The sequence below is a fragment of the Peromyscus californicus genome, unplaced genomic scaffold (assembly GCF_007827085.1).
Source record: "Peromyscus californicus insignis strain IS unplaced genomic scaffold, ASM782708v3 Scaffold_21__1_contigs__length_65335640, whole genome shotgun sequence".
In the NCBI taxonomy this organism is placed as follows: domain Eukaryota; kingdom Metazoa; phylum Chordata; class Mammalia; order Rodentia; family Cricetidae; genus Peromyscus; species Peromyscus californicus.
The window spans coordinates 36,418,930-36,446,158 of NW_026294514.1; the positions used below are offsets into that span (position 1 = coordinate 36,418,930).

Here is a 27,229-nt window from a genome sequence, read left to right on the forward strand (position 1 = left end):
TGCATTCAACAAAGATTTTTATTTTAATTATCCACAAAACAATATTTCAACATTTTATAAAAATATTAAGTTTTAGGTTACCATTATTTATTTTAAAAAAGTGTGCTAGAAGGCTGCTTTTGCCAACTTTTCTTTTTTGGTAAGGGTTAAAGTTCCAAGTTAAGACAATAAAGATGAAAGCTGTTGGAAAAAAAAAATCTTCAAATGTACAAAACTTTTTCTTGACAATTCAAAAATACATAACAATTTAAACTGAATACACATTAAGTTAGTGTTGTATCCTTACTATACAAGTGTTAGTATAAGAACTGCTCCATCCAGTTTATTTAAAATCTAAAGAATGCCATCAACTTTTCCTGCCTTATTTTTCTGATCAGAATTAGTACATAAATGTAATTTTATTACTCTTTAAAGAATCCTTAGAAAAACTACAATACCATAGTTCACATGAAGCCCTTTAAAACACTCATGTCACAAACCATAGACATCAGGGCAAATAAGGACGACATTCTTATCAGGAGACCCTCTTGGCAGAGGATTCAGTACTGAATAGGTTAAGTAAAAAGAAAACAAACACAACTTTTAGTACCAGAACTTTTGCCAACTTGCATGAAGTTCACTTGTCACATTTAAAAAGGTTTAAATTTGAACATAATTTACCATGGCACAGATCTTTAAATTTTGTGATTAAAATGATGGTAGTTTAAAATTATATGCTGAAAATAAGACAACTTGATATAACATTTTAAAGTGTAACTATAAAATACAGCATTTAAAAACATAAATATTAGACTTTTATTTTATTTAGCAGACAGTTTTTCCCTTGCTAGACCCTTAAACCATTAACACTACTCAATTCAAATTAATATTTCATAATTTCTGAGTTAGAAAAGCTCTCATTTTGAATGTTTTACTTCTGCACTTTGAGTGGGCAAAAATTTTCCTCTTTAAATTACTGTTACTCAGAGTAAGTATTCTCCCTCAAATTAATTATATTATGAAAGGAAAATACGATAATCATCAAGTATATCTGAAATGTAAGTGAAATTTCAGAGATTTGAAAATTGGAGTTCTAAAAAGGTTCTGTATAAAAATGGGCCACTGAAATTAGTGTTAAGCCTTATCTTCACTATTTTAAGGATGTAAAACTTATTTAGTGTATACGTTAAGAAAATGAGTTTTACAGTCATACTTTACAACTTTTAAAGTCTAAAAATAGCTAATGAGGAGCTCTGAGTGCCAGAAAAGCCATGTTGTCACTCCACAACACCAACATTAAACATTCCATCCTATCCCAATACCTGTAAAACTTTCCCATTTTCTTCTCTCATATTTATTTAAATACATTTTCCTCTCTCCTATTCTATACTCAATACAAGCAAAGTGCATTCAAGTCCCTGATCTAGTGATGTTTTCTATTGTGGAGCCCATCACCATAAAAACATACTAGCAACACCTCACAGTACACCATCTATTTTTTAAAAATGGACTGCTTAAATGCTGGGTTTTCATTTTTCATGCTATGCAAATATTAAAAGATTTTCCCTTGGACTGGATAGTATAATTTCAATTGTACATTGCCTTTAAAAAAATCAATACAACCTTGCAAAAGATTAACTCACTTTCTGGTTATCTTATTATTCTAAGCTGAACAATTCAAGAAATGACTTAAGTAAAAAAATTGTTTTTCTACTTTCCAGTTCTATGAACTAAATGTGAACACAGTGTATTATGCTTCCAAATTCCATGGCTGTGATCTAACATTTAATCAAGTTTTTGATGCTGTTTATAATCCATTTTTTTGCTTTTGGAAGACTTGGCCCGTTCCACACAAAAGGAGATCTGTGTTAAGACTACATGCCAGCTGTTAAATAGAGAAACAAAACAAAGCAAAACAAAAACCTAACTTTTGAGGAAAAAAATGCAAGATTTTTAAAAACTGGAATGGAATTATTTGGTCCCATGAAGTTCTTTGATTTGAGATTTTACAGTGATATAACAGCCCAAGTTTTGTCCATATCAATAAATAGTTTTCTTTTAGCAATTCTGAGTTTGGGGAAGAAAAGGAAGTGACTAGGTTAACCAGTAGTCTTGTTGCTCTTTCTTACCATGCTATCACCCACAGTCACAATATCTTAGCTTTCTTTGGACCCTGAAGTAAGTTGTAAGATGTATCATTGGTACTTTAGAGTTGAACACTTGGGGGAAAAAAGTGGTTTTGTGCAACCATATCTGGAATTCCAGTTTACCACAAGAAACATGCAGAGTGAAGAGTATCTTCTCATTCCTGTGCATGAGGAACTCACACAAGTGTTTTGGCAGATCTGTGCACACAGCTATTTGGATTATAAATTTTCTCCTGGTTGGTACTGTGGCTCTGTAGCAGTGAAGTAGTCTTCCAAGAAGGACTGAATATATTCAAATGTTGGTCTCTCATCAGGGTCCTTCTTCCAACAAAGATTCATCAATTCATGGAGGGATTCTGGACAGCCCTGAGGGCAAGGCATCCTGTACCCTCGCTCCACTTGTTCCAGAACTTCACGGTTTACCATACCTAAGGTTAACATTCAAACGTTAAAAATAATGGTCCTAGCCATGAAGAGCAAAACAGAGTAAATACCCTAGCCATTAACTAAGACATACCAAATTTACCTAGTGAAAAGACATTTTCAACAGAGACTAGAATAAAATTTAAACATCAATTTATTTAAAGAAAAGCTGAGAAATGATTATAGATATATGTGTATGTACACACACACACACACACACACACACACACACACACACACACACACGTGGTTTTTCAAGACAGGGCTTCTCTGTGTAGCTTTGGAGCCTGTCCTGGAGCTCACTCAATAGATCAGGCTGGCCTCAAACTCACAGACATTCACCTGCTTCTCCCTCCATTACTGGGATTAAAGGCATGCACCACCACACTGGGCTGATAATCTATATTTTAATATGATCAATTTTTCATTCCACTTAAACTTTTATTTCTTTTATTCTTTTGTAAGTTTCCTCCCATGATTAATGAGTTACTGTGCACTGTCCCAAGTAGCAAGTGGACTCTTCCTAAATTTCTCTTCTAGATATTGACTCACTGTGATGGTAGAATTACCTAGGAGAAAATGTCTGGGCATAGCTGTGAAGGATCATCTAGATTAAGATAGCCTCTAGGCATACTTATGAAGGATTATCTAGGCTAGGATAAGGTGGGAAGACCCATTTAACTGTGGACAGCACCATTCCATGAGTTGGGGGGGGGTCTTGGACTGAATATAAAGGAGAAAGAGCTGTGCTGTAGGATGTCTTTCTGTATGCTGTGAATATGTGTTGCTCTGACTGGTTGATAAATAAAGCTGAATTGGCCTAAGGCAAGACAGCTTAGCAGCTGGTGGGAAATCCAAGCAGATATACGGAGACAAGAAAGGAGAGTCTGGAGAGACACCAGCTTCCGCAGAAGGAGCAGCAAGATGCCAGCAGACCGATAATGCTGCGGCCACATGGCAACTTATAGATTAATAGAAATGAGTTAAGTTATAAGAGCTAGCTAGTAAGAAGTTTACCACAGGCCATTCAATTGATAACAAATATTAAGCCTCTGAATAATTATTTTATAAGCAGCTGAGGAACCTCCCGGCTACAGAGCTGAACACTAGCTTCCATCTCTCTCTACTTCTTGACTAGATACAATGAGATCAGTATCTTACGCTTCTACAGTTACGATTCACTACTATGATGGGATAGTATCTTCAACTGTGAGTTAAAATAAGCCCTTTCTTCTTTCCTTTAGTCAGGTATTTTGTTCCAGCAACATGTAAAGCAACCAATACACATGTCATGCCAGCAAACCCTTGACTCTTTCCCACATCCCATTATCACCTTCCCTGCCAGCCAAGACAGGCCATCCCGTATTTCCTGTCATCTTATACTGACCACCAGCAGTAAGACTGTTCACTGACCATGATTACTCTTTTTTTTTTCCCCCAAGGCAGGGTTTCTCTGTATAGCTTTGGAGCCTGTTCTGTAACTTGCTCTGTAGTCCAGACTGGCCTCGAACTCACAGAGATCTGCCTGCCTCTGCCTTCCAAGTGCTGGGATTAAAGGCATGCACTACCATTGCCCAGCAACTATGATTGCTTTCAAACAATGAAACATGATAGAACTATTTCCATTTTTAGTTATGACTTTCTAAGGAATAAGGGATTCCTCAAAATACTTAAAATCTTAAAAACTGAAGAATATTTTCATCTAAGAAAATAGCACCTCTTAGTGAAATCCAATATATTTCTCTGCTACAGAAATAAAGCCAGAAGTTGTTACACACATGCAGAAAGGACCCAATATTTAACATTTGATGAGGGCTTACTGTAACTGGAGAACTTTTGTTATTGAATATATACGCCTATGAGCTTTTGTACTTCTTAACAGACTAATATTAATTAATCTAAATAAGCCTGAACCCACAAAACCAACTCTAAGTACCAATTACTTCTCCTTTGTGGGGGGAGGTGTGTGCTGGAGATAGAACCCAGGGCCTTTATTTGTTTGTTTTTAAAGATTTGCTCTATTTTTAATTGTGTGTGTGTGTGTGTGTGTGTGTGTGTGTGTGTGTGAGAGAGAGGGGGGGGGACAGGGGGGGGGGGGAGGACAGGGAGAGGGAATGGAGAGGAAGAGGGTAAAGAAGTGAGGGAGAGAACAGGGTCTTGCAGAGTACAGAAGGAGACACTGGAACTCCTGGAGCTGAAGTTACAAGCAGCTGCGTCTTGTAAGATGTGGGAGCTGGGATCTGAGCTCCAGTTCTCTAGCAGAGCAACGCACTCTAACCACTAAGCTGTCTCTCCAGTCTCTGAACCCATGCTCTACCTTTGAACTATACCTCAGTCCTAATTCCTAACAACTCTTTGATTCAAGATTTGATCCTTCAGAATTTTCTGATAATCGGAACTAATGAAAGTTTTTATGCCAACACATCTAAAAGTAAAGCATGGCAGAAATGGCCTCCACTCAATCTTCAGAAAGACAATCGTTTCTAAGACGCTGAGTAAGACATAACTCTGAAGCATGGCAGGAAGTCAATTCTTTCATAACTGCTTTTTAATAAAAAGAAGATAGACCTCTAACACTTAATACTTAAAACCGATTGTAATGGCTTTGCTTTCTGTCAATGAAGTATTTAATTATTGCTTACATTTGTTGAGGTTATTTTGCTAAAACAATAGTAGCAAATAGAAACTGTTGGTGCTACATGTTAATCCTCTTCAGTAATCAAAGATGGACAATATATTATTATCTTTTCCTTTTTTGAAGCCTGGAATCTGGGGGCTGGAGTGGTAGCTCAGTGGTAGAGTGCTGGCTTAGTGCATACATGGTCCTAGGTCCAACCCCTAGCACTTTCCTGCCAAAATAAAATCTAGAAATTGTTTAGATTCTGCTTATTTAAATGTTTATTAATGTAATGTATATTTACAGATATGTAATTAGTTATACCTGTTTGGAGTTTTATGTTTCCCTGTTCAACTGACCCTTTTATCATTCAATGATATTTTGTCTCTAGTAATATTTCTTGTCTTGAAGTCCACAGCTGCACAGGTTTTCTTTTGGCTAATATTTTGCATAGTACGTCTCTTTCCACCCTCTGAATTTTTATCATTTTGTACAGCTTATATATTTAAAGTGTATCTCTTAAAAATAGTACTATAGGGGCTGGAAAGATAGCTCAGTGGTTAAGAGCACTACAAAGTCATGAGGACCGTTCATAGCTGGGATTCCAGCACTCATGTAATGAACTAGGTGGCCAATGCACACTTGTGATGGCAGCTGCAAGGCCAGGGATGGGTGGTGAGGCAGATAAAGAGGATTTCTGGGGTTTGTCAGTTTCTAGCCTGGCCAAGAAAAAAAAATGAGCACTAGTTCCAGGGAGAGACACTGCTTCAAAAGGAATATGAGGAGTGATAGGGGTGTACTAGAGGTCTGGCACTGATGCATATATTTAAGATCTGGTTTTTGTCTTTTAACTGGAATATTTAGTGCACTTACATACAATGTAATTATGGGTATAGGTTTAGCTATCATCTTTCTTCCTTTTTTTTTTTTTTTTTTTTTTTGAGACCTGGTTTCTATATGTAGCCCTGACAATCCTAGAAATCACTGTATAGACCATGTTGGCCTCAAACTTAAAAGATCCATCTGACTCTGCCTCCTGAGTGCTGGAACTAAAGGTATTTGCCATTGCCAGGTTTATCATCCCATTTACTTGCTGTTTGTCCCATCTATTCGTTGGTCCTCCTTATATTTTGATTAAGCAAGCACTGTTCATCATTACATTTTAGTGGATTGTTTTTGAGCTAGGGATCAGACTCATGGCCTAGTGCATGATAAGTGAGCACTCTATACTCCACATAGTCGTCTACCACTGAACCACACTCTACTGGAATTGCAATATGCTTCTCTGGGGCTTACGCTTTACTTTAAATAAGTACTTCTATAATCTCTACATATTAACAGAAACTCAGAACTATCTACCTACTACTGTTTTATACCCTGTGACCTTTGTGTTACTACCATGGAATTTATTTTATTTTACTTTCTAAAGATTTATTTTTATTCTAAGTGTGTGGGTGGTTTTGTCTGTATCTATGTCTGTGTACCACATGCACAGAATCCAGAAAAGGACACTGGCCCCCCTGTAACTAGAGTTATGGGCAGCTGTCACCATGTGGGTGATGGGAATGGAATCTAGGTCCTCTTGAAGAGCACTGAGTGCTCTTAATCACTGAACCATCTCTCTAGCCCCATTGAATTTATTTTTAGACGTACCATAAATGTGGTAAGTCAACAATTTTCTCCTAAGCACTTTAAAGACAATTTTGGGCAGGGGTGGCTTAATGGGTAAGGGTGCTTTGCTACCAAATCTGGTGACTTGAGTTGGAGCACCAGAATCTACATAGTAGAGAGAGCTAACTCCTACAGGCTGTCCTCTGATCTTTCCATGTGTGTCCTCACACATACATATACACAAATAAATAAAAACATAATAAAGATCTTTCACTTATTTCCAGCTTCCATATGAGTGAGGAAAAGGCAAGTATATACCAACTCCCTAGGGCTATTTATTTGGCTTTGACCTTTATAATTTGGTAATGCTATACTTGACTGAAGTACACTAAACTTCCTTTATCCTGCTTCAAGTTCACTGAGTTAACCAAAACTATCTTTTTTTAAGGAACTTCTGGCTATTCCTTTTCTAGTAATACTTGTTACTGTTCCACTCTTCCATCTCCTAGGGCTCCAGGTACAGAGAAATGAGACCTTTTCACTATGTTCTATTTAGTTCATACATTGTCCATCCCCACCCCCAGGTATTTAATCTACACACTGTCTCGAGAAATCTTCTAATAATGAACCTATGAATCTACTAATTTTGTCTTCCGCAGCCATATAATGTGTGAATTTTACAAAGTATTTTACAGTTCTTACATGATATTTACTTATTAGAGACAGGGTCTTGCTAAGCAGCCCAGGGTAGCCTTGAAGCTGTGATCTTTCTGCTTCAGTATCTTGATTGCTGGGATTACAGGTGTGCACCACCACATCCAGCTTTGTTTATTTCGTTTATAGATTCCAATTCTATTGAAACTCTCCAGTTTTCATATCATTTTGCTAACCACTTCTTTCGTTTTAAGTATTGCTAGCTTTGGTCATGTACACCTATAGTACCAGCAGTCTAGGGACTGAGATGGGTAGGTCACTTCAAGTTTGAGGCCAGCCTGGCTATCTTAAATAGGAAGATCAAGGAAAGCTTGGGTTACAAAGGGATGACCTGCCTCAGACAACACACACACACACACACACACACACACACACACACACACACACCATACCATACCACACTCATGCACACACACAAAGCACTAATTTGAAGTTCTTTACTAAGTTTATAATTGGGGTTCTCTTTAGGGCCTAGTAATTTTCAGTTCTTGAATCAGTCATCTATTTATTTATTTATTTATATTTTAGACACACGGCCTTACTGTGTACTCTGCTGGCCTGGAACTCAAAGATCCACCTGTTTGTGTGTCTCAAGTGCTAGGATTAAAACATGCACCACCACACATGACTTCTGGCAGTTTGAATGAGAATGGCCTCCATAGGCTAAAATATCTTAATGCTTGTCACCAGTTAATTGAATTGTTTGAAAAAGATTTGGAGGTGTGGCCTTGTCGGAGGAGGTGTGTCACTAGGAATGAGCTTTCAGGTTTCAAAAGCCAATGCCAGGCCTAATGTCTCTCTCTTTGCGTGATGCCTGAGGATAAGATATAAAGCCCTCAGCTACTGTTCCTACGCCAGACCTGTCTGTTTCCAGTCATAGTCATGATGACCATGGACGAATCCTCTAAACTGTAAGCAAGCCCTGCTTAAGTGCTTTTTTTATAAGAGTTGTCTTGGTCATGCTGTATCTCCACAGTAATAGAACAATAACTAAGACATGGTTCTCCCCTAATCAGTTCTCAACCTATGGGTCGCAACCCTTTGGGGGGGTTGAATGATCCTATCATAGGGGTCACATATCAAATATCCTGCATATCAGATATTTATATTACAATTCATAACAGTAGCAAAATTACAGTTATGAAGTAGCAACAAAATAATTTTATGGTTGGGGTCACCACAGCATGAGGAACTGTACTAAATAAAGGGTCACAGCACTAGGAACATTGATAACTAAATGATTGGGGCTTTAGTTTTCTTTCACAGAATATAAAATTTTGCGTCAATAGCTATTTTAGGTTGACATTCTGAATCACACACTATGAATTATTTCTTTTTCTTCAAGACATTAGGTTTGATTTTACCAGTAAATTTGTCAGATCACCTGGTTCTTCCTTGGCAATACTTTGCTTTAGGTGTTCTTTAATTTTGCCTTTTCTACTAGAGCATTGATGTCAGAACACTGTCCAGGAATGGAATTATGTGAGGAGAATTCTGAGTGCTTGTGAGAACACTCCAAGAAAACAAGACAAGAGTCTTGTAACCTCAGTTTCTTCAAAAACACAAAACTATTCTTGGAATATGTTTTTGTGCCCCTCCTGGGTGTGCTCCTCCCAGGTGTAGCACAGGAGTGAGTTTACTTCAGATAACTCATTATCGCTTGCTGTTGTTATTGAATTAAATGTTTAAACTATCCTTTATATGCCTCAATGGAAATTTTATATAGCTTGAACTCATAAGAACTTTACTCATGTGACCTTTCTTAACACTCAGAGTATAAATTGTCTGTGGTGCTGATAAAGTTGGCATGAAACTTTAGTTTACCACCTCATTTATCGGTTCCATTTCCCCAGGTCCCACCGCCTGTGGTGACGCATTGCCTTCTAGGGTCTCAACAAAAAGCATAAAATGTTCCCTAATATCTGTTCATTTTGGCTGGGCAAGAACTCTTTATCACTCTGTGCTTTTAGCTCAGCTCAGTTTAGCTTAGCTCAGTTTAGCTCAGCTTTCAGACTTTGAGTACCTGTTTTCTGTTAGGACTCCCAACCACAGCCTTTCCGTGTTAGGAGGACCTACTGTAAAGAGCTTATAGGGACTATTTAATGCAGAATTTCAGTTCTTTTTTTTTCCTGGAGCTGAGGACCGAACCCAGGGCCTTGCGCTTGCTAGGCAAGCACTCTACCACTGAGCTAAATCCCCAAGCCCAGAATTTCAGTTCTTTTACTGGGGCTCCTTCCTCTTTAGGAGCACTTGTACTTCTTTCTCCTTTGTTCAGAAAAACAAACAAATAAACAAACAACCCCCCCCCCAAAAAACCAAAACTGATGTCTTCACTTGGACTTTATGAATATGCCCACTATAATTGTGATATAAATGTAGGTCTCATTTAAAAAAAAAGATTGCATTCTTCCTTGGTGGCTGTGAAATATACTGTATTATGTTTCTGTCTAATTCTGTATTTATTTGTAGTGAGATAGCAGATATTAGATTCTCTATTGTGGCTAAAACAGAAAGTGCACCATGATTAAAACTTCAAAGTGAAATGACTTAATATAACTGTTTTTTCACCTCTGACTTTATTTACTGGTATAGAGAGGACAAAACTGGATTTTATCCAGAATTATGACTTAAGTAGTAATAAAGTAAAAGAAAGATAAAGGATAAAATAAACCCAAGGGAGTGATCATATTGTTTGACTATACAGTTTAAGAACAGAGGGGTTTTATGAAGAGGATGAGGGTCTGGCAAAGTTGGTACCAATACATAAAAGATCTTGGTAGTGTCAAGAAATTGCTAAAGCTGGGGTAGAAAAGGATAGAAAGATGCAAGGTAGGAGTCAGATAAGGGGCACATGAAATTGTGGCAATGAGAGGAATACAGTTATAGGTATTGTTAAGGTTGAAAGTGTGAGAAATGACAAGATCACATACAAAAAGTGCTCAAGCCATGAGATCAGAGAATGGGAGGAACCACTGACATATGTATTAAGATGACTATTGTGTCCTTGCTGTATAGAAGCTTTTCAGATTCATGAGATTCCCATTTATTGTTATTCTTAGTGCCTGTGCTACTGTTGCCCTGTTTAGAAGTCTTTTCCTGTGCCAATGAGTCCAAGCCATTTCCCTACTTTCTATTCTATCGGATTCAAGATATCTGATCTTCTGTTGAGATCCTTGATCCATCTGGAGTTTTGTACAGTGTGATACACATCTATTTGGAATCTTCTACATGGAGCCATTCAGTTTCTCCAGTGTGTACTTTTGGCTTCTTTGTCAAAAATCAGGTGTCTGTACATATGTGAAATTGAGGTTTCAAAACAAAAACAATCTAGGCACCAAATATTATGGGAGACAATATCCCAACTAGACATCTTCTAGCACCAAGTAAAACCACCAGTGCCAGGAATATTGATGTTGGCCAAAGGGGTCCCATAGAGACACTACCGCTAAACATCACAGGCTACTGCCAAGGCTTATTGGCTGTTCTCCATAACCTGATGGTAAGGTCCTACTGCTGAAAAAAACACTTACGACATCGAACACAGAGAAGTTGAGCTGGTGCCTAACTAGAAGTTTTACCCTTACTGATTAGCGTTCATGATGCTGGAAGGTACTCTGCATGCACTAGAAGAGAAAGGTTATTAATATCACCCAGCTACCTACAACAGCAACCTGCCTGCAAGACACCCTGGTGCAATAGTGTCATAAATGGGACAGGAATGACCTTTCTGAATGGATTTAAGGCACACTCTATGAGATGGAACCCATATCTGACACTGCTAAAGTAGCTAAGAAACTAAGACTAGATAGGCTATGGGCCTAGGGGAAAACCTACTATTATTTGGCTAAAGGAACATAAGTAATCTAATGACATAGTACTACACTCGTAGATCAGCAGCTCACTTAAGCCATATCAGAAAAATTTCGTCTTGCATAAGATGAGAATTAACAAAGTCCCACAACTGGAAAATGTGCAAAGATTGAGAGATTTTAGAAAACTCAGTCCTAAATGGGATGTCTTCATAAAAGTCCTCCCCTCAAGGCTCAGGAATTAATGTTGGAAGAGGAAGCAGAAAAGACTGTAAAAGCCAGAGGTGACAGTTGACTCCAAGAAAACAGTGTCTTCCAAATACAATAGGACTGATGCACATATGCACTCACAGGACTGTGGTAACACACAAGATTTGTACAGGTTAAAGCCGGATGGGGTCCCAGCACTGAAAGGAGAAAATGGACAGGGCATCCCATCCCTAACCAATAAGGTATTTGCAACTGAAGACCTGCAAACAAAGAGAAACATCAGTTTTCTCTAATGGAGTATCACTTTGTGTATCAACCACAGTCTAGGGCAGACTATGCCTAGAAGTAGTTAGCCAACACAAAATGAACTCAATGATATCGCTGTAACCTTTTCTTTTGGTTTTTCAAGACAGGGATTCTCTGTGTATCCTGGAACTAGCCCTGTAGACCAGGCTAGCCTTGAACTTTGAGATTCACTTACCACTGTGCTTACTAAGTGCTGGGATTAAAGGACAGTGTGGCACTTTTTTTTTTTTTTTTTTTTTGTCTTACTGGTCTTTTGATTGTTTATTTTGATTTTCATTTCTATGGTTTTGGTTTTTGTTTTTTTTGAAAGAGGAAAAAAAACAAAGATGGGTGGGTAGAAAGGAGGGGAAGATGTGGGACAAGTTGGGGGAGTGGAAAATGATAAAAAATATAGGCAGTGGTGGTGCATGCCTTTAATCCCAACACTTGGGAGGCAGAGACAGGTGGATCTCCGAATTAGAGGTCAGCTACAGAGTGAGTTCTAGGACAGCTAGGGCTACACAGAGAAACCCTATCTCGAAAAACCATCATATATATATATATATATATATATATATATATATGGTGTGTATGTGTGTGTGTGTATATATATATATATATATTACATATATTTATATGAAATGAAAAAACTCAGTAAATAAAAAAAAAGAAAGATGACCACGAATTAAGATAGGAAGGGAGTCTCATTTGACAGGGTGATGAGGAATGACCATTGAGTGACGAGAATTTGGATGGTTAAGCATCAGCACATAATGAAAGGATGTGGCTACAGAACGTGACAACACTTCATCTACAGCTGCAAGGATTAAGGAATGGCACGTAAGAGATCACTATAGCAATTCTTCTCAAAGACTGGATTTTCTATGCTTTCACACTCTTCAACTGTCAGGAGACCTCAGTGGACGTGCTTGAGAGCTAACATGCTGAAGGAATATTCAATTATAGCTGAATTTCAACTAGCCTAAAAATTCTTCTTGCACCAAAAACCTATATCAATGTCTTAATTTTTACAGTAAAATAGTTTATTTTTCCTCTTATTACAAGAGGAAACAATGCTTCTCAAAACAATCTTTTGAGTCTAGAATATCACAATTCTAGAAAAGAATACTTGGGGGGACAGATATAACCTAGGATATTTAAGATATGCTTTTGATATGAGAGTACAGAACATATAAAGGGCTTTTTTGGAAAACATCTTAGAGAAGTCGAAGTGAATGTAGGACACACCTCCTGTGCTTGCTCAAGGATTCCAGCTCTCATGGATTGCTACATACCCAGTGCCAAAATAAACGGGTAGGAAAGGAGAAACAGTCTCTCTCCCTCACATTCTTGCTGAGTGTACCCCTCATTAAAGTCTCTGTTGGGATAACTAAAGAGCTAGAGAAACACAAGCTTACCTGGATATGGCACTCTCCCCTTGGTCACCAGCTCTGTCTGTAGAATTCCAAATGACCACACATCGGACTTTATTGTAAACCGACCATACAGTGCAGCCTCAGGAGCTGTCCACTTGATTGGAAATTTTGCACCTAAAAATAATAGTGACAATCTTAAATGTTTCTGAAGAGCCTATCTGTGTAAATGTAAGGTATACGGGTCTAATCTCTATCAATAACCCAATTCTGTGTGTCTTAAGTTTAAATCTTCAAACACAGAAAATATGTGGAAAACTGCACTGACTTTAAATTTTTACACTAAAATAAATCTGTTTTTTCTTATATTTAATGCTATAAAAAGTTGCTGGTGGGAACAGAACATGATCCAATAAAACAGCAGAAGTTTTAATAAGACAAAAACATGGATTGTAAAATTGAAAATTTGGGAGAGGGGAGCACATGGGATCCTGATCTTGCTATATTTATTTTAGGCTACTCTTAAATTCTCACAATTATGGCTGGGTGGGCATGGTGATGCACACCTTTAATCCCAGCACTCAGGAGACAGAGGTAGGAGATCTCTGTGAGTTTAAGAGCAGCCTGGTCTACAGAGCAAGTTCCAGTACATCCAGGGATAGAGAAACCCTGTCTTGGAAAAAAAAAAGTCTCACAATACTGTGTCAGCCTTTTGAAAATTGGGATTACAAAAATTTGCTAAATCAAGCTAAATCTGTTGCTGTTTTTAGTGTGTGTGTAAAATATGTGATGAACAAAGATTAAAACTTCATGCATTAGTCTCTCCCTCTGTGTGGCTTTTTGAGAAAGCGTCAGCTGGTCTCTAACATGCTATTTTTTGAAGAAAGACCATGAACTCCTGATCCTTCTGCCTCTAACTTCCAAGTGCTAGGTTTAGAGACATGAGATATTACATTATTATAAAATCTACAACTTTAAGTTCACGACATCCAGTGGCTGTAACCAATTACGGTTGAAAACCCATTCTGGGTCTAATGGCTATTGGTTCATAACCTTTATGTACTTTTGTGCTATCTTTGCAGAAGTTTTTTGTGGTGGTGATATTTTGCTTGTGCTCTAACAAATAAAGCTTGCCTGGAGATCAGAGTGTGGAGCCAGCCACTAGTTAACCACAGAAGCCAGGCAGTGGTGGCACACATCTTTGATCCTAGTACTTGGGAGGCACATGCCTTTTATCCCAGCACTAGGGAGGTGGAGAGAGGATTTGATAAGGCTGGGTGGAGAGAGCAATATAAGGCGGGAGGAGACAGGAGCGGAACCACTTTCAGGCTGAGGAGTTGGCAAGGTAAGAGGTAGCTGTGGCTTGCTCCTTTGTCTTTCTGATCTTTCAATATTTACCCCAATATCTGGCTCCAGGTTTTTATTTAAGACTAATTAGGATTCCTGCTACAGTTTTTTATTGTTGTATCATATTTTTTATTGTGTGTTTGTGTGAGTGCACATGTGCCATGGCACTTGCATGGAGGTCAGAGGACAACTCCGTGGAGTTGGCTCTACCTTTCTACCTTTGTGTGGGTTCCAACGACCAAACTCAGGTCACCAGGCTTGAGTAACAAGCACATCTGCTAGCTGATTCATTGCACCAGCCCTTGTGTTAGCATTTTTAAAACACTTTGTTAATTTACACAAATATTTAGTGTAAGGCTTTAAAACACAAGCATTTTGCTAATTATTGTGGATACACAAACAATACAGCTTTCATGAAATTTATATTTTTATGCTATATATACCTGAAGTGATTTTATATGTGTGTGTGTGTGTGTGTGTGTGTGTGTGTGTGTGTGTGTTGTAAAATAAGAGTTCTTAGATACTATGAAAACTAGTTCAATTTTCATTTGTCACATAACAAGTCTTCATTAAACAGTGGCAACTAAATTTAGCCTTAAACAAATGGTTAGGATTTTCTAAGTAAGGACTACAGGAATACATGACTAGTTGGAGGAAAGTATATGTAGGGTAGAGATAGAAAAGAAATGGAGAGGGTCGTGAGATGACTCAGCAGTTAAGAGTACTGGCTACTCTTCCAGAGGATCCAGGATTGATACCCAGCACCCACAAGGTAGCGAACATCCGTCCCTCCAGTTCTAGATTTGACGCCCTCTTCTGGCCTCCACGGGTACTACACGCATGTGGTGCACTGACATACATACAAACAAAACACCCCCCCCCCCCCCCCCCACACACACACAAAATAAACATAAACCCTTTTTCAGACTGGAGCTAAATCATGGGTTTTCTACTCTGGCAATGCTAACTGTTCTGGGCATGGTAATTATTTTTTTTGTGTGTGTGATTATTAGGCTGTATGTTACAGCACGTTTAGCAGTATGTTAGCCTCTACCTACCAGATGCTGACAATAGTCCCCAAATTGGAACAACAAAAAATGTTTCTAGACATTGCTGAGGTCTCCTTGGGGTAGGAAGAGACAATGGTTGACTGGGAACCACCTCCAATCTAAGACAATAGTTTAAATAACAACTCATCAAGTTTGTTTAAAAAAAAAATAGAGCCGGGCGGTGGTGGCACACGCCTTTAATCCCAGCACTTGGGAGGCAGAGCCAGGCGGATCTCTGTGAGTTCGAGGCCAGCCTGGGCTACCAAGTGAGTTCCAGGAGAGGCGCAAAGCTACACAGAGAAACCCTGTCTTGAAAAACAAAACAAAACAAAACAAAAAAAATAGAAAACATTTATCTGAGACAAGGGAGATGGCTCAGTGGGTCAAGTGCTTGTTAGCCATGAGGACTTGAGTTTGGATTCCCAGAACCCATGTAACTTGTGTGTGTAATCCAAGTGCTTTTACAATGAGAGGGTAACTGGAAACAGGAAAATGTCAGGACGTTTAGAGACAGCTAAATCTGGCACTTATCCTGGGAAACAAGAAACCCATTCTCAAGATGGGAGAGTAAAGCCCAAGGCTGTATTCTGACTTTTGTGTGCTTACTGTGTCAAGCATGTGTTGTGGAGGTCCACAAAGGTTTCCTAGTGAGACCTGAGCTTGCTTTACCCAGCAGAGCTGCATTAGAAAATTGCAGCACCAAAACAACATGGAGAAACCCTGTCTTGAAAAAACCAAAAAAAAAAAAAAAAAAAAAAAAAGTCCGTTAGAAGAAACAGAAGGGGCTGGTGGATAAGGATCCAGGACCTCCTGAGCTATCCTGTGTTTCTATCTCTCTCTCTCCCCTCTATCCTTCTATCTAAATATTTCTCACTTCTCCCTCCTCAAGAGTACCCTGGGGTAAAAGAGGGAGTGGGTCTCCCACAGAGGCACCCAAACAGGGACCAGGCACTTGGCGAAAGGGGGGGAGGCCCCCCGCAGGAAGTTTGGGCATGTACGGTTATGCTGAAAAATTAAGGCAGGGGTATTCTATTTTGGGGAGTGAAAGTAAGGCAGTGGAATGCTGAAGCTGAAAAGTAAAGCTGCAGCATATCTCTCTCTCTATCTCCGTTTCTTTTTTTCCTCTTAATTTCTACCTATAAAATTTAAAAAATTTTCGCCTTTAATCCCAGCACTCGGGAGGTAGAGCCAGGTGGATCTCTGTGAGTTCGAGGCCAGTCTGGGCTACCAAGTGAGTTCCAGGAGAGGCGCAAAGCTACACAAAGAAACCCTGTCTCGAAAAACCAAAAAAAAAAAAAAAAAAAAAAAAAAAAAAAAAAAAAAAAAAAAAAAAAAAAAAAATTTAAAAAATTTTAGAGTAACACAGAATATAGAAATACTGGGTTAAGAATAAAATTTAAGAAAAAATTTAGGATAAGATAAACAACAAGACAGAGGAACTATGTCCTTGATTTCCAACTATGGGACTGTGAGTGCAAAATCCTGGGGAAGAATCAGAGAAAAACCTACCAAAGATGAGAAAAAAAAAAAAAATGGGCAGAAAAAGATTCCTATGGCAGTTTTTGGCCCGGAGACGCTTAGAATCAAGCCCTGAAAAGCATGGGGAATTTTTCCTGAGGTGGATGCAGATGAAACAAAACCCTCTGCTCCACCAGTAAACACCATTATAACACCATACAATCAAAATTAGTTTCAGTTTGACTATGAAGTCAAAGATTAGAGAACAGAAATTTTGGGAAAGACTTAGTAATCTCTCAAAGAAACTAAAAGCTTTTCAGACCTTTCTTTCTCAGATTTTTTTTCTCTTTCTGTAGGGGCAAAAAATTAAATTCACCTTGAAGAAACATCTATCAGAATGGGAGAATCACTCGTAACTGCCCTAGTATAGAAAACAATCTCCTGAAGCATTGCTAACTTTTACTGTTAGTGCTATATCTCCATTTCTAACCAGCAGTCGGGAAGCAATTAGCAAAGGGCCAGGGGGCAAGTGCCTCTGAGTTTGAGTGCATCCCAGGAATACTAGGGTTCCTGCAGTTGGCAAGCATCTTCCTGGAGCGTGTCTAGTCTGGAAAAATTAGGTAACATTAATTTTTAAAGGATAAACCAATCGATCACATTAGAAGCATGTGAAGTTTTTGTTACTCAAACCTTCAGATATATTTGAATACTTTTTTTTATTTTAAATTTTTATTTTTTTTTTTAGTTTTTCGAGACAGGGTTTCTCTGTGTAGCTTTGCACCTTTCCTGGAACTCACTCTGTAGCCCAGGTTGGCCTCGAACTCACAAAGATCTGCCTGGCTCTGCCTCCCAAGTGCTGGGAGTAAAGGTGTGCGCCACCACCGCCTGGCTGAATACTTTTTATAATAGCTTAAAATACAATTTTATCTCAGTAGCCCCTGGAAAACTTAACTGAAGGTGTCATAATTAGGGGAGTTTTTCTGTCTTATTCCTAGAAGTTTCCACTCCTGTTTCTGTTTAGAAAGGGGTAGGATTCCCACAAAGGGATAAGCCTCCCATAATCGAATTTGTAAAAGTGTCTTTATAATTAGCATGGTTTTTGTTTACTTGAGTGGACACTTTGAAATGGTTTGACATGACTGTTTTCTCCTGGGAATCAAAATAGTCTTTTGAATATTTTATTGAACATCTGTTAGGAGAGAATTTTGATCCAGGAAAAGGGCTTGATCCAGCTAAGACTGCTGTAATCACCTTAGACCCATTCCAAGAAGGATATTCCATCTTTATTATCCTCTACTCCTTTACTGGGAGGTGTGGCAGCTATGGAGATGACTGTGGATGTTTGCAAGCTCTGTATCCCCTCTTGCCAGAGCCTGGCAAAGACGGGCAACTTTCTTCTTGATAGCTTTCAACCTAAGGCAGAGTATGCTTGATGGAAAGTGTATCTCCACGACAGGTAAGGAAGATCTATCAAGGAGGGTGAACTAACACAGGCGCAGTCTACCTGAGGGGCCTGGGGGGAACCTTTTTTATATCAAGAAGGGGGATATGCCCACAAAGGTTTCCTAGTAAGATCTGAGCTTGTTTTACCCAGGAGAGCTGCATTAGAGGATTGCTTGACCACGTACGTGGGTCTGCACTTGGATGTGTGGTATGCTTTGATCTAGCAAAGGGAGGTCTTTTGCCCTGCCCCTTGGTATTCCTTTAAAAAGCCCGTTAGAAGAAACAGAAGGGGCCAGTGGATAAGGATCCAGGTCCACCCAAGCTATCCTGTGTTTCTATCTGTCTCTCTCCCCTCTATCCTTCTATCTAAATATTTCTCACTTCTCCCTCCTCAAGAGTTTCAGGTGTTTTTTACCTGCTTAGACATCTTCCTGATCCCTTTTCCCCAAAATCTTGTTGACCATGAACAGATCTCATAGATGGCTTTGCTACATGGAAAACACTCACACAAAAGCACATAGTCTACAGATAGTTTCTTGCCAGGCCCACATAAACATGCATGTTACATGCTAAGCAAAAAGGTAGTCTCTCTACCTAGTCGTGCCCTGTTTCCCACAACAAAAAGCTCTTGCATCCACATCCTACCTTGGTGACAGCCCAGCTAGGCAAGAACCTGGATAACTATTAGTGTACTGCATAAAGTCCTGGGTGTTCAAAACAGTGTTAAGAAGACAAGTATAGGGCACTAGATTATAAGCATCTATGTATGTTATTTTACCTTGTCTTGCTGTGTATTCATTGTCTTCAATTAATCTTGCTAAGCCAAAATCTGCTATTTTGCATACAAGATTTTCTCCTACAAGAATATTAGCAGCTCGGAGATCTCGGTGAATGTAGTTCATTCTTTCAATATACGCCATACCATCAGCAATCTTAAGAGAGGAAACAAAATGAGAGGCAAAATATATGATAAAAGGGAAAAATTTTGTTTAAATTAAAGGGACTGTTGAAAAATTAGGTAGTTAAAAAAAATTATAGTAACAGACACAGTCCATAAGACAACAGAAAAAAAACTACAATTAAAAAAAGGCTAAATTAATCTTTATATCCCTAACACTGCAAGGAAAAACCAATCAACATATATTTTGAAGACCAATATTTTATGCCCAGAGTATATCCAGTGACCATGACCAGCACAATGTCCTACTGTCTTGTCAATGGTCACAAGAGGATGGCGTCTGCAGTCTCTGTAGAGAAACTCATACGGTCGATACCAGACAGTCTAAGGCACTGAAGCACCAACAAACTATAGCTTGTAAGTCAGATGTGGCCACAGCCTATTCCCACATGCCTTGAGAAGTTTAAAAAAAAAATGGCTTTTACATTTTTTTAAAGGGCTGTGAAAACTAATGAGGCCCAACAGAGTTTGTATGTGCCTTGCAAAGCCTAAAAGGTCTGCCATTTTTCTAAGAGAAAGTGACTAAGAGCCTTGATTGAATGCAGGGTCTGGCATATGCCTGTCTCCTCTGAAGTTTGTCTACATTATCAGATGTTATGGACATGTGGACTTTCACTGACAGGTAAGAGCCACAGTGCTGTGGAACAATCCTTTTCTACACTATGAATATGTATTACTCTCATTGGTTAATAAAAAGCTGACAGGCCAGTACCTGAGAAGGAAGTTAAGCAGGAAAGCCAAACTGGGAATGATGGGAAAAAGGGTGAAGTCAGGAGAGATGCCAGCCAGCCACCAAACAAGCAGGACATTCAAAAAAATGAGGTAACAAGCCATTGAGTCACATGGCAAAGCATAAACAGAAATATAGGTTAATTTAAGTATAAGAGTTAGCTAGTAACAAGCTTGAGCTATCAGCCAAGCATTTAAAATTAACATAAGCCTCTGTGTGGTAATTTGGGAAGCAGCTGCCATGTATTTGTGAGTTTCTGAAGGGACAGAAACTTCTGCCTACACTGCAGAAGCAAGCTCATAAACTGAAGGCAATAAATGGTGCCTTTAATACTTATCCTCTATCTTAATAGAAACTTTGCAACAAAAATTCAGAAGTACACAAGACTAATTCTTACTTGTATATTATCTGAATTCTTGTCTTAGAGTATAATAAACAAAAGAACTTCAGCATATACTTTCAGGTTTAATATTTGGAATAATTCTCATCCATCTTAATTATCGTTTTGTTTCTTCTTCTTCTTCTTTTTTTTTTTTGAGACAGGGTTTCTCTCTGTAGTCCTGGCTATCCTGGAACTCACTCTGTAGAACAGGTTGGCCTCAAATGCCTGCCTCTACCTCCTGAGTGCTAGGATTAAAAATGTGTACCACCACCTCTCAGCCCATCTTAATTTTCTTAAACTTATTTGCTGAAATGTAAATACATAAATTGTATTTGTGGAAGCATTGTGTCAAAGGCCATATGATACAAGGCAGCACCTGACAGGAAGAGCTCTAATATTCTAATACTAGCTCAGCTACTAAGGGGCTTACACTGAACCATCTCCAATGTTCCTTCCTCTTCTAAAATTCTAGTATTTCATTGCACCAATTTTAATATTATACTAAGATTTTTCTACATTTTAAGCATATGCTTTTGTTTCAAATTGATACATATATATGCAACTACCTGAGCAGCCATATCAACCAGCTGTGGAAGCTTCAAATATTTTCCATCTCCTTCTTTAAGGAAATCTAACAAGCTCCCTGTAAGAAACAGAAAGATATTCCAGAAAAATTCAAACATTACATTAAAATGGAAATGAATATTCTTCAATTCTTTAAACAAATCATTAAACCAGAAAACTTTTCAAGGTTTTGTTTTGTTTTGTTTTGTTTTGTTTTTCGAGACAGGGTTTCTCTGTGTAGCTTTGCGCCTTTTCTGGAACTCACTTTGGAGACCAGGCTGGCCTCGAACTCACAGAGATCCGCCTGCCTCTGCCTCCTGAGTGCTGGGATTAAAGGCGTGCGCTACAACTGCCTGGCTTTTTTTTTATATATATATATATATTTTGGGCACTTTTGGAGCTATTAAGGATTCCAGAGGAGTACCAAACTAAAATTTTAAAAATTCTCTTAATAACAGATTTTAAAGGAAAAAAAACTACCACTTCCCTATCTTAGGAGAAAATATCACCAGATTAGTTACTCCCCCACCATACACTTTGATCAAGATTCTGTGATGAAAAAGGTGTTAGAACTACGTATCTTAAAAGTCAGTTTGAAACTAGTATTCAGCCAACTGGGACTATCATGGAATTGTTACAATTATATACAAGCAACTCATGCTGGCTTGAAGGATAGCTCCTTGGTGTCAGGAGATGGCACCATGGGGATAGCCAAGTCTGATGAACTCAGCAAAGTGAAAGGTTAGGAAGGGAGGTCTGGTTGTTCCCTCTACTATGAGTGAAAAAGCATACAACATCAGATAAAACCAAATAAAGACACATTTTTATAGAAGTAAAACAAAACAACAAAAATACTCATTTTCATAAGAAAGGCTGAGAATTTCAGATTAAAAGGCATATAAAGAGCTGGGCCATGGTGGCACATGCCTTTAATCCCAGCACTTGGGAGGTAGAGGCAGGCAGATCTCAGTGAGTTCGAGGCCAGACTGGTTTACAAAGTGAGTTCCAGGACAGCCAGGGCTGTTGCACAGAGAAACCCTGTCTGGGGGCTGGGGGGGGGGGGGGGGACCAAAAAAAGAGAGATAGCAATTAAATATTGGGCTTGACCATGGATTCCACACTAGATCAGGAAAGTATAATTGGTAGAACTGGCAAAGAGAGAGAAACAAATTCTAAGGATCGAGAATAATATGAACAGACTCAGGGCAAAGCTGGGGCCAACATGGCTCAGTGGTACAGTGTGTTCTTAGAATATACAAGACCCTGGGTTTGATTGTCACCACAACAGTAGGAAAAAACACAACATGGAAATCAAGGACAACAAGAAAATCTGTCTGCAACAATAGATTTATGATAAAGCACATGAGGCAATAAGCTTTAATGGATTACAGGGGTCTACTGAATATTAATGAGTGAGGAATTACTGCATTTTAAAACCAGAAACAACTTTTACTATTTTATATTCTAAATCTCTCACCTGGAAATAATCTTAACCTAATTATGTAACAACACAGAATTCTAGCATTTTCTCCCAATTGTGGATGGTCCACTAGTCTTCTCCATTTGATTTTTTATGCTGCCAATATCTTGACTTACGTTTCTTTCTTGTTCTTTTCTCACTTTCTCTTCTAGTTCATCTAATGCACTCATTCAAATGCCAGAGTGCTGGGATTAAAGGCTTTTGGCTTTAGTCCTTTTAAAAGAATTTTTTCCCTCCTGTTGCAAATTTGAATGTGTAGATGCCTCCATCACCACTAGCAGGAACTGTATCACCAGCCAAGGGGGACTACTAGAGAAGGTGACATAAGAGTTACTTAAGTAGTCTGATTCAAAAAAATAAATAAAAATAACCCAGGCAGTGGTGGCACACGCCTTTAATCCCAGCACTTGAGAGGCAGAGGCAAATGGATCTCTGAGTTCAAGGTCAGTCAGGGCTACACAGAGAACCCTGTCTTGAAAAACCAAAATAAATGAATAAATAAAAAATAAATAAAAATTTTAAAATAGATCCAATTAAAAAGGGGTAGATTCAGGCTAATCAGCATCATTTACTAGATCCTCTTCAAAAGCATCAATGTCCTAGAAATAAACAGGGAAGAGCATCAACCTTGTCTGGCTTTGCCCCTGGCTCTAACTAGCCTTACATAAGAGCCCACCTGTGCCTGGACTGGCGAGGATGAAAAATTTCAATTGACAGCAGGGGAGAACAGTTTCTGGAAGTCTAGTATGTAAGAACTATGTTTATATAAAATGAGATAAAAATTATACCTCTTGGTTTAATTAGTCTACTTTTTTTATTGCTCTAGCAATTCCATTTCCTTTAGTTAAATCAACTATGAAAAGACTCAGTCTGTCTAATTTTCCTTTAAAGTCTCATAAGATCCTGTGGAATAACTGGGAATAACCACTATTCCATTAAAAAAAAATTACATTTCCTCTTTTCAAAAGTCTACAGAAAAGTCTTAAGTTAGAAAGTACTATATGACAAAAATCTGTATGTATAAAAATAGAGGGCCTGCAAGAGGGCTCAGTGGGTAAGGGTGCCTGCTGCCAAGACCAGTAACACCTGAGTTTAATCCCCAAGACCTAAATGGTAGAAGGAAAAAGCCAACTCCTTCAAGCTGTCCCTTGACCTCCACATATGTGTCATGGCACCCATACAGGTATGCATCCAAAATATATAAATCAATGTAATTTTAAGGGAGAAAAGTGAATTCTGTGAGCTACATTAGCAATCTGCTTGCCAGGTATACTCACTGGTGTAATAGGGGCATGAATGTTATGAGAGTAACCATCCATCTTCTGGCTGGACTTAAAAGGCTCACTTCATAAGATGGAACCCATACCTGACACTTAATGAGACCAAGAACCTCTGAGAGCTAGATCACGGACCCCAGAGAAAATCTACAATTATTCTGTTAAATGAACAAAGCAATAAAAGGATTCCTAACAACATACTGCTATACCCATAGAAAAGTGTATCACTGAGCCTCATTAGAGAGATGACTTCTTACAGCAGGAGGCAATTAACACAGACTCACAACTGGACAACGTGCAGAGAGTGAGAGACTTTGAAACACTGAGATCTAGATGGAATCACACCCCTTCCCTCAAGGCTCAGGGATCCATGCAAGAGCCAGAGGTGGTGGATTACTCTACAATAACAGTATTTTTCAGACACAGCAGGTCTGATGCACATATGAACTCACAAAGACTGTGACAGTATGCACAAGTTTAAACCAGACAAAATCTCAACAAAGAGAAGGGTAAGTGGGCAAATAGTCCAACTCCTACCCAAGAACCTATTTGCAATTGACAACTGCTGGGAAAGGGAAAAACCTTTTTTTTTTTTTTCTTTCTTTTTCCCAGTGGAGAGAAAATGGGTATATCAACCACACCTCAGGGAAGGCTGAATGCTCAGGAATAGTGGCCAACACAAAATGGACTCCATGTTTTTGTTTTTTAATTTCGTTTTGGGTTTTTCTCAATTATTTTGTCTTTTTAAGAGAAAGAATATAAAATTGGTTGGGTGAGTGGGTTGAGTATCTGGGAAAGAATTATGATCAAAATATATTGTATGATTTTTTTTAATCTAAAAAAGAACAGAAATGAAGTTGTTTAATTGCAACAGAACCATGTAAAAGACAATTCATATGCACTTACCTTTTGACATAAACTCAGTGACAATATAAATTGGCTCTTCAGAAACAACTGCATACAGCGGAACAAGTTTATCATGTCTTAATTTCTTCATTATCTGAGCTTCTTGAAGGAAAGATTCTGGCATCATTGTACCTGGCTTTAGTGTTTTGATTGCTACTTTTGTGGTTCCATTCCATGTTCCTAGGAAAACAATTTATTTAACTCTTTCAATATTTCTGTATCTGAATCTGTATTTGAAGGGATTTTAGACCAAAATTCAACCAACAATAAAAGTTATCCTACATAATTAAGGACATATTGTACATATTTTATCATATTTTGCTATTTTAATTTATGGTTCCACAATAACAAAATGAAGTAACAACAAAGCTCAGGCTTCTTACCCATCCACACTTCACCAAAGCATCCTTGACCTAGTTTAACCTCTAGTCGCAACGATTCTCGAGGGATTTCCCAAGCATCTTTTGCTAGACCTTGAGTCTGGGGTTTCACAGTTGGACACACAGTTGTTAACTTGTGGCATAAACCATCAGCATGTTCTAGATAAATGAACAGGGCACACTGTAAATGAATTACTTTCAAAGTTAAGACAATTAGTGTGTATATATACATACATATATGAACTCAGTGATTTACCTGCTTTTAGGATTAAAGGGGTATGCCACCATACCTGGCTTATTATTTGGTTTTTCAAAAAAGCTTAAGTCATTGAATTAAAGTCATAATCTCCTATAAGCTATCAACTTTCCTCTAAAACTACATGTATAATAGGAAGGTTTCCATAGAAAGATATGAAGTATATACAAGTGAAACATTTTAGAAATACATTTATGCTAATATTTGTTGACTACATATGCTTATGTTATTGTGTCCATCAGTACTATGTAAATCTTTCATATAAATTGAGCTTGGAAAACCTAGAGAACTGTCCCAATGTCCCAGCTAGTAAACGAGAGGATTCAAACACAGATCTATCTGTCTGCCTCCAAAATTCCACTATGCTTTTCAGCAGGTAGATAGGGTGTCTGAGACAAGGTCTTGCTATATATTCTAGGCTGGACTTGAATTCAGGTTCTTCCTGCCTTAGTCTCTTAAATGCTGGGATTAAAGGCCTGCATCACAGCTTAAAGCTCTGCTTAGACCACTAGGATTCATGTATTTCCCCAGGGGGATGATCATTAGTTGTTATTTCTAATAACCACTAATTTGTAAGACTCTGAAAATCAAGGAAGAAGTTGATGTAAGTGATTGAATTTTAAATAAAGGAGACCTAAAGGCAGCCAGTCCAGATTCATAATGGCTTGGTTTGTGTACCCTGCTTATATAAAACTTCTCATTGTAAGTGAGACACATTTCCTCCCATTCTTACCAAGCAACCACTCAAATTCACATTCTAACAATGGCAATTACAAGTTAACGCCAGCTTGGAAACATGTTCCATTAATTTCAAGCTTGCTGATTGACTTGATAATTTCAGTTTGCTGCTAGCTGTCATAGAAGAAGAATTGCCATGGAAACTTCCCCCTTGTAGTACTAATTATTTAAAGACTTTCAGATGCATTTACATATCCAATCGGCAATGAAAAATTTAAGACCCAAGACTGCAAATCAGAATACTTTTCAAAGGTCCATGAAAGACCAGAATGCCTATAGCTGCTATAGGTCCATTTTCTTGGATAAGAAATAGCATCTTCAAATTGGATTTTGTAGGGTTTATATTTTAGAAAGTCTTAAAAGATTCAGCTTCTACAGAAGGAAATCAAAGAAGACATCTGAGAACTTTTGACTCTACTCCTTTTTCTTTTTTGCAGTGTTGGGGAGGAAACCTTAGCATATGTAAGTAAGCACTTTACCAGTGAGCTACAATCCTAGCTCTGAGATAACTTTTTTATATTACAAACTTAACTTTAGCTACTTAATATACATAAATATTTGCTGTCATGTTTTGTAATTTACTGTCACAATCTATCTTAGCATTTATACATTATGATCTAGAACTCCAAAGCAAAAGCTATGCCAGTAAGGCATAATGATTCCAATTACAGTCTGATTTGAGCATGATATCCAATCGCCCAATTTATGGTTCTGCTATGTTGCCTAGGCCATATGTGACTCTTGTTCCTCATTTTGAAACCAGAGCACAGCACCAGTAAGATGGCTCAGCTGGTACTTGTGGCCAAGCCTGGTAATTTAAGTTTCATCCCCAGGACCCACAAGTTATGAAAAGAGGACTGAGTCCCTAAGTCGCTCCCTGACCTTCACACATGTACCACAGCATGGTTGTGCATACACACGATCACATGCACAAACACTAAATAAATAATTAAAAAAAAATCCAACCCAGAACACCAACATCTATTAGAGATTTACTGTGTGTAAATATAAATGAGCATATTAAAGCTTAAGAGAGATAAAGAGTTGTCCTCACAAAATAGAACATCAGAGATTAATTCCTACCTCTGAAGTG

General features: G+C 38.3%; 1 protein-coding gene across 4 annotated transcripts in view; it reads right to left on the reverse strand.

Moving 5' to 3' along the window:
• Yes1 (YES proto-oncogene 1, Src family tyrosine kinase) overlaps window positions 1-27,229 on the reverse strand; it is a 68,825-nt gene continuing 41,596 nt past the window's right edge. For 3 of the 4 annotated variants that reach the window (XM_052750083.1, XM_052750085.1, XM_052750086.1), the window contains exons 7-12: window positions 25,146-25,301; window positions 24,763-24,942; window positions 21,102-21,178; window positions 19,244-19,397; window positions 13,214-13,345; window positions 1-2,554 (exon numbers count right to left, since the gene is read on the reverse strand). In XM_052750083.1, coding sequence (XP_052606043.1) covers window positions 2,346-2,554; window positions 13,214-13,345; window positions 19,244-19,397; window positions 21,102-21,178; window positions 24,763-24,942; window positions 25,146-25,301 — 908 coding nt within the window. In that variant the 3' untranslated portion in view covers window positions 1-2,345. Of the gene's footprint in view, window positions 2,555-13,213; window positions 13,346-19,243; window positions 19,398-21,101; window positions 21,179-24,758; window positions 24,943-25,145; window positions 25,302-27,229 lie in introns of all 4 variants that reach the window. The other variant, XM_052750084.1, reaches the window with a different exon arrangement.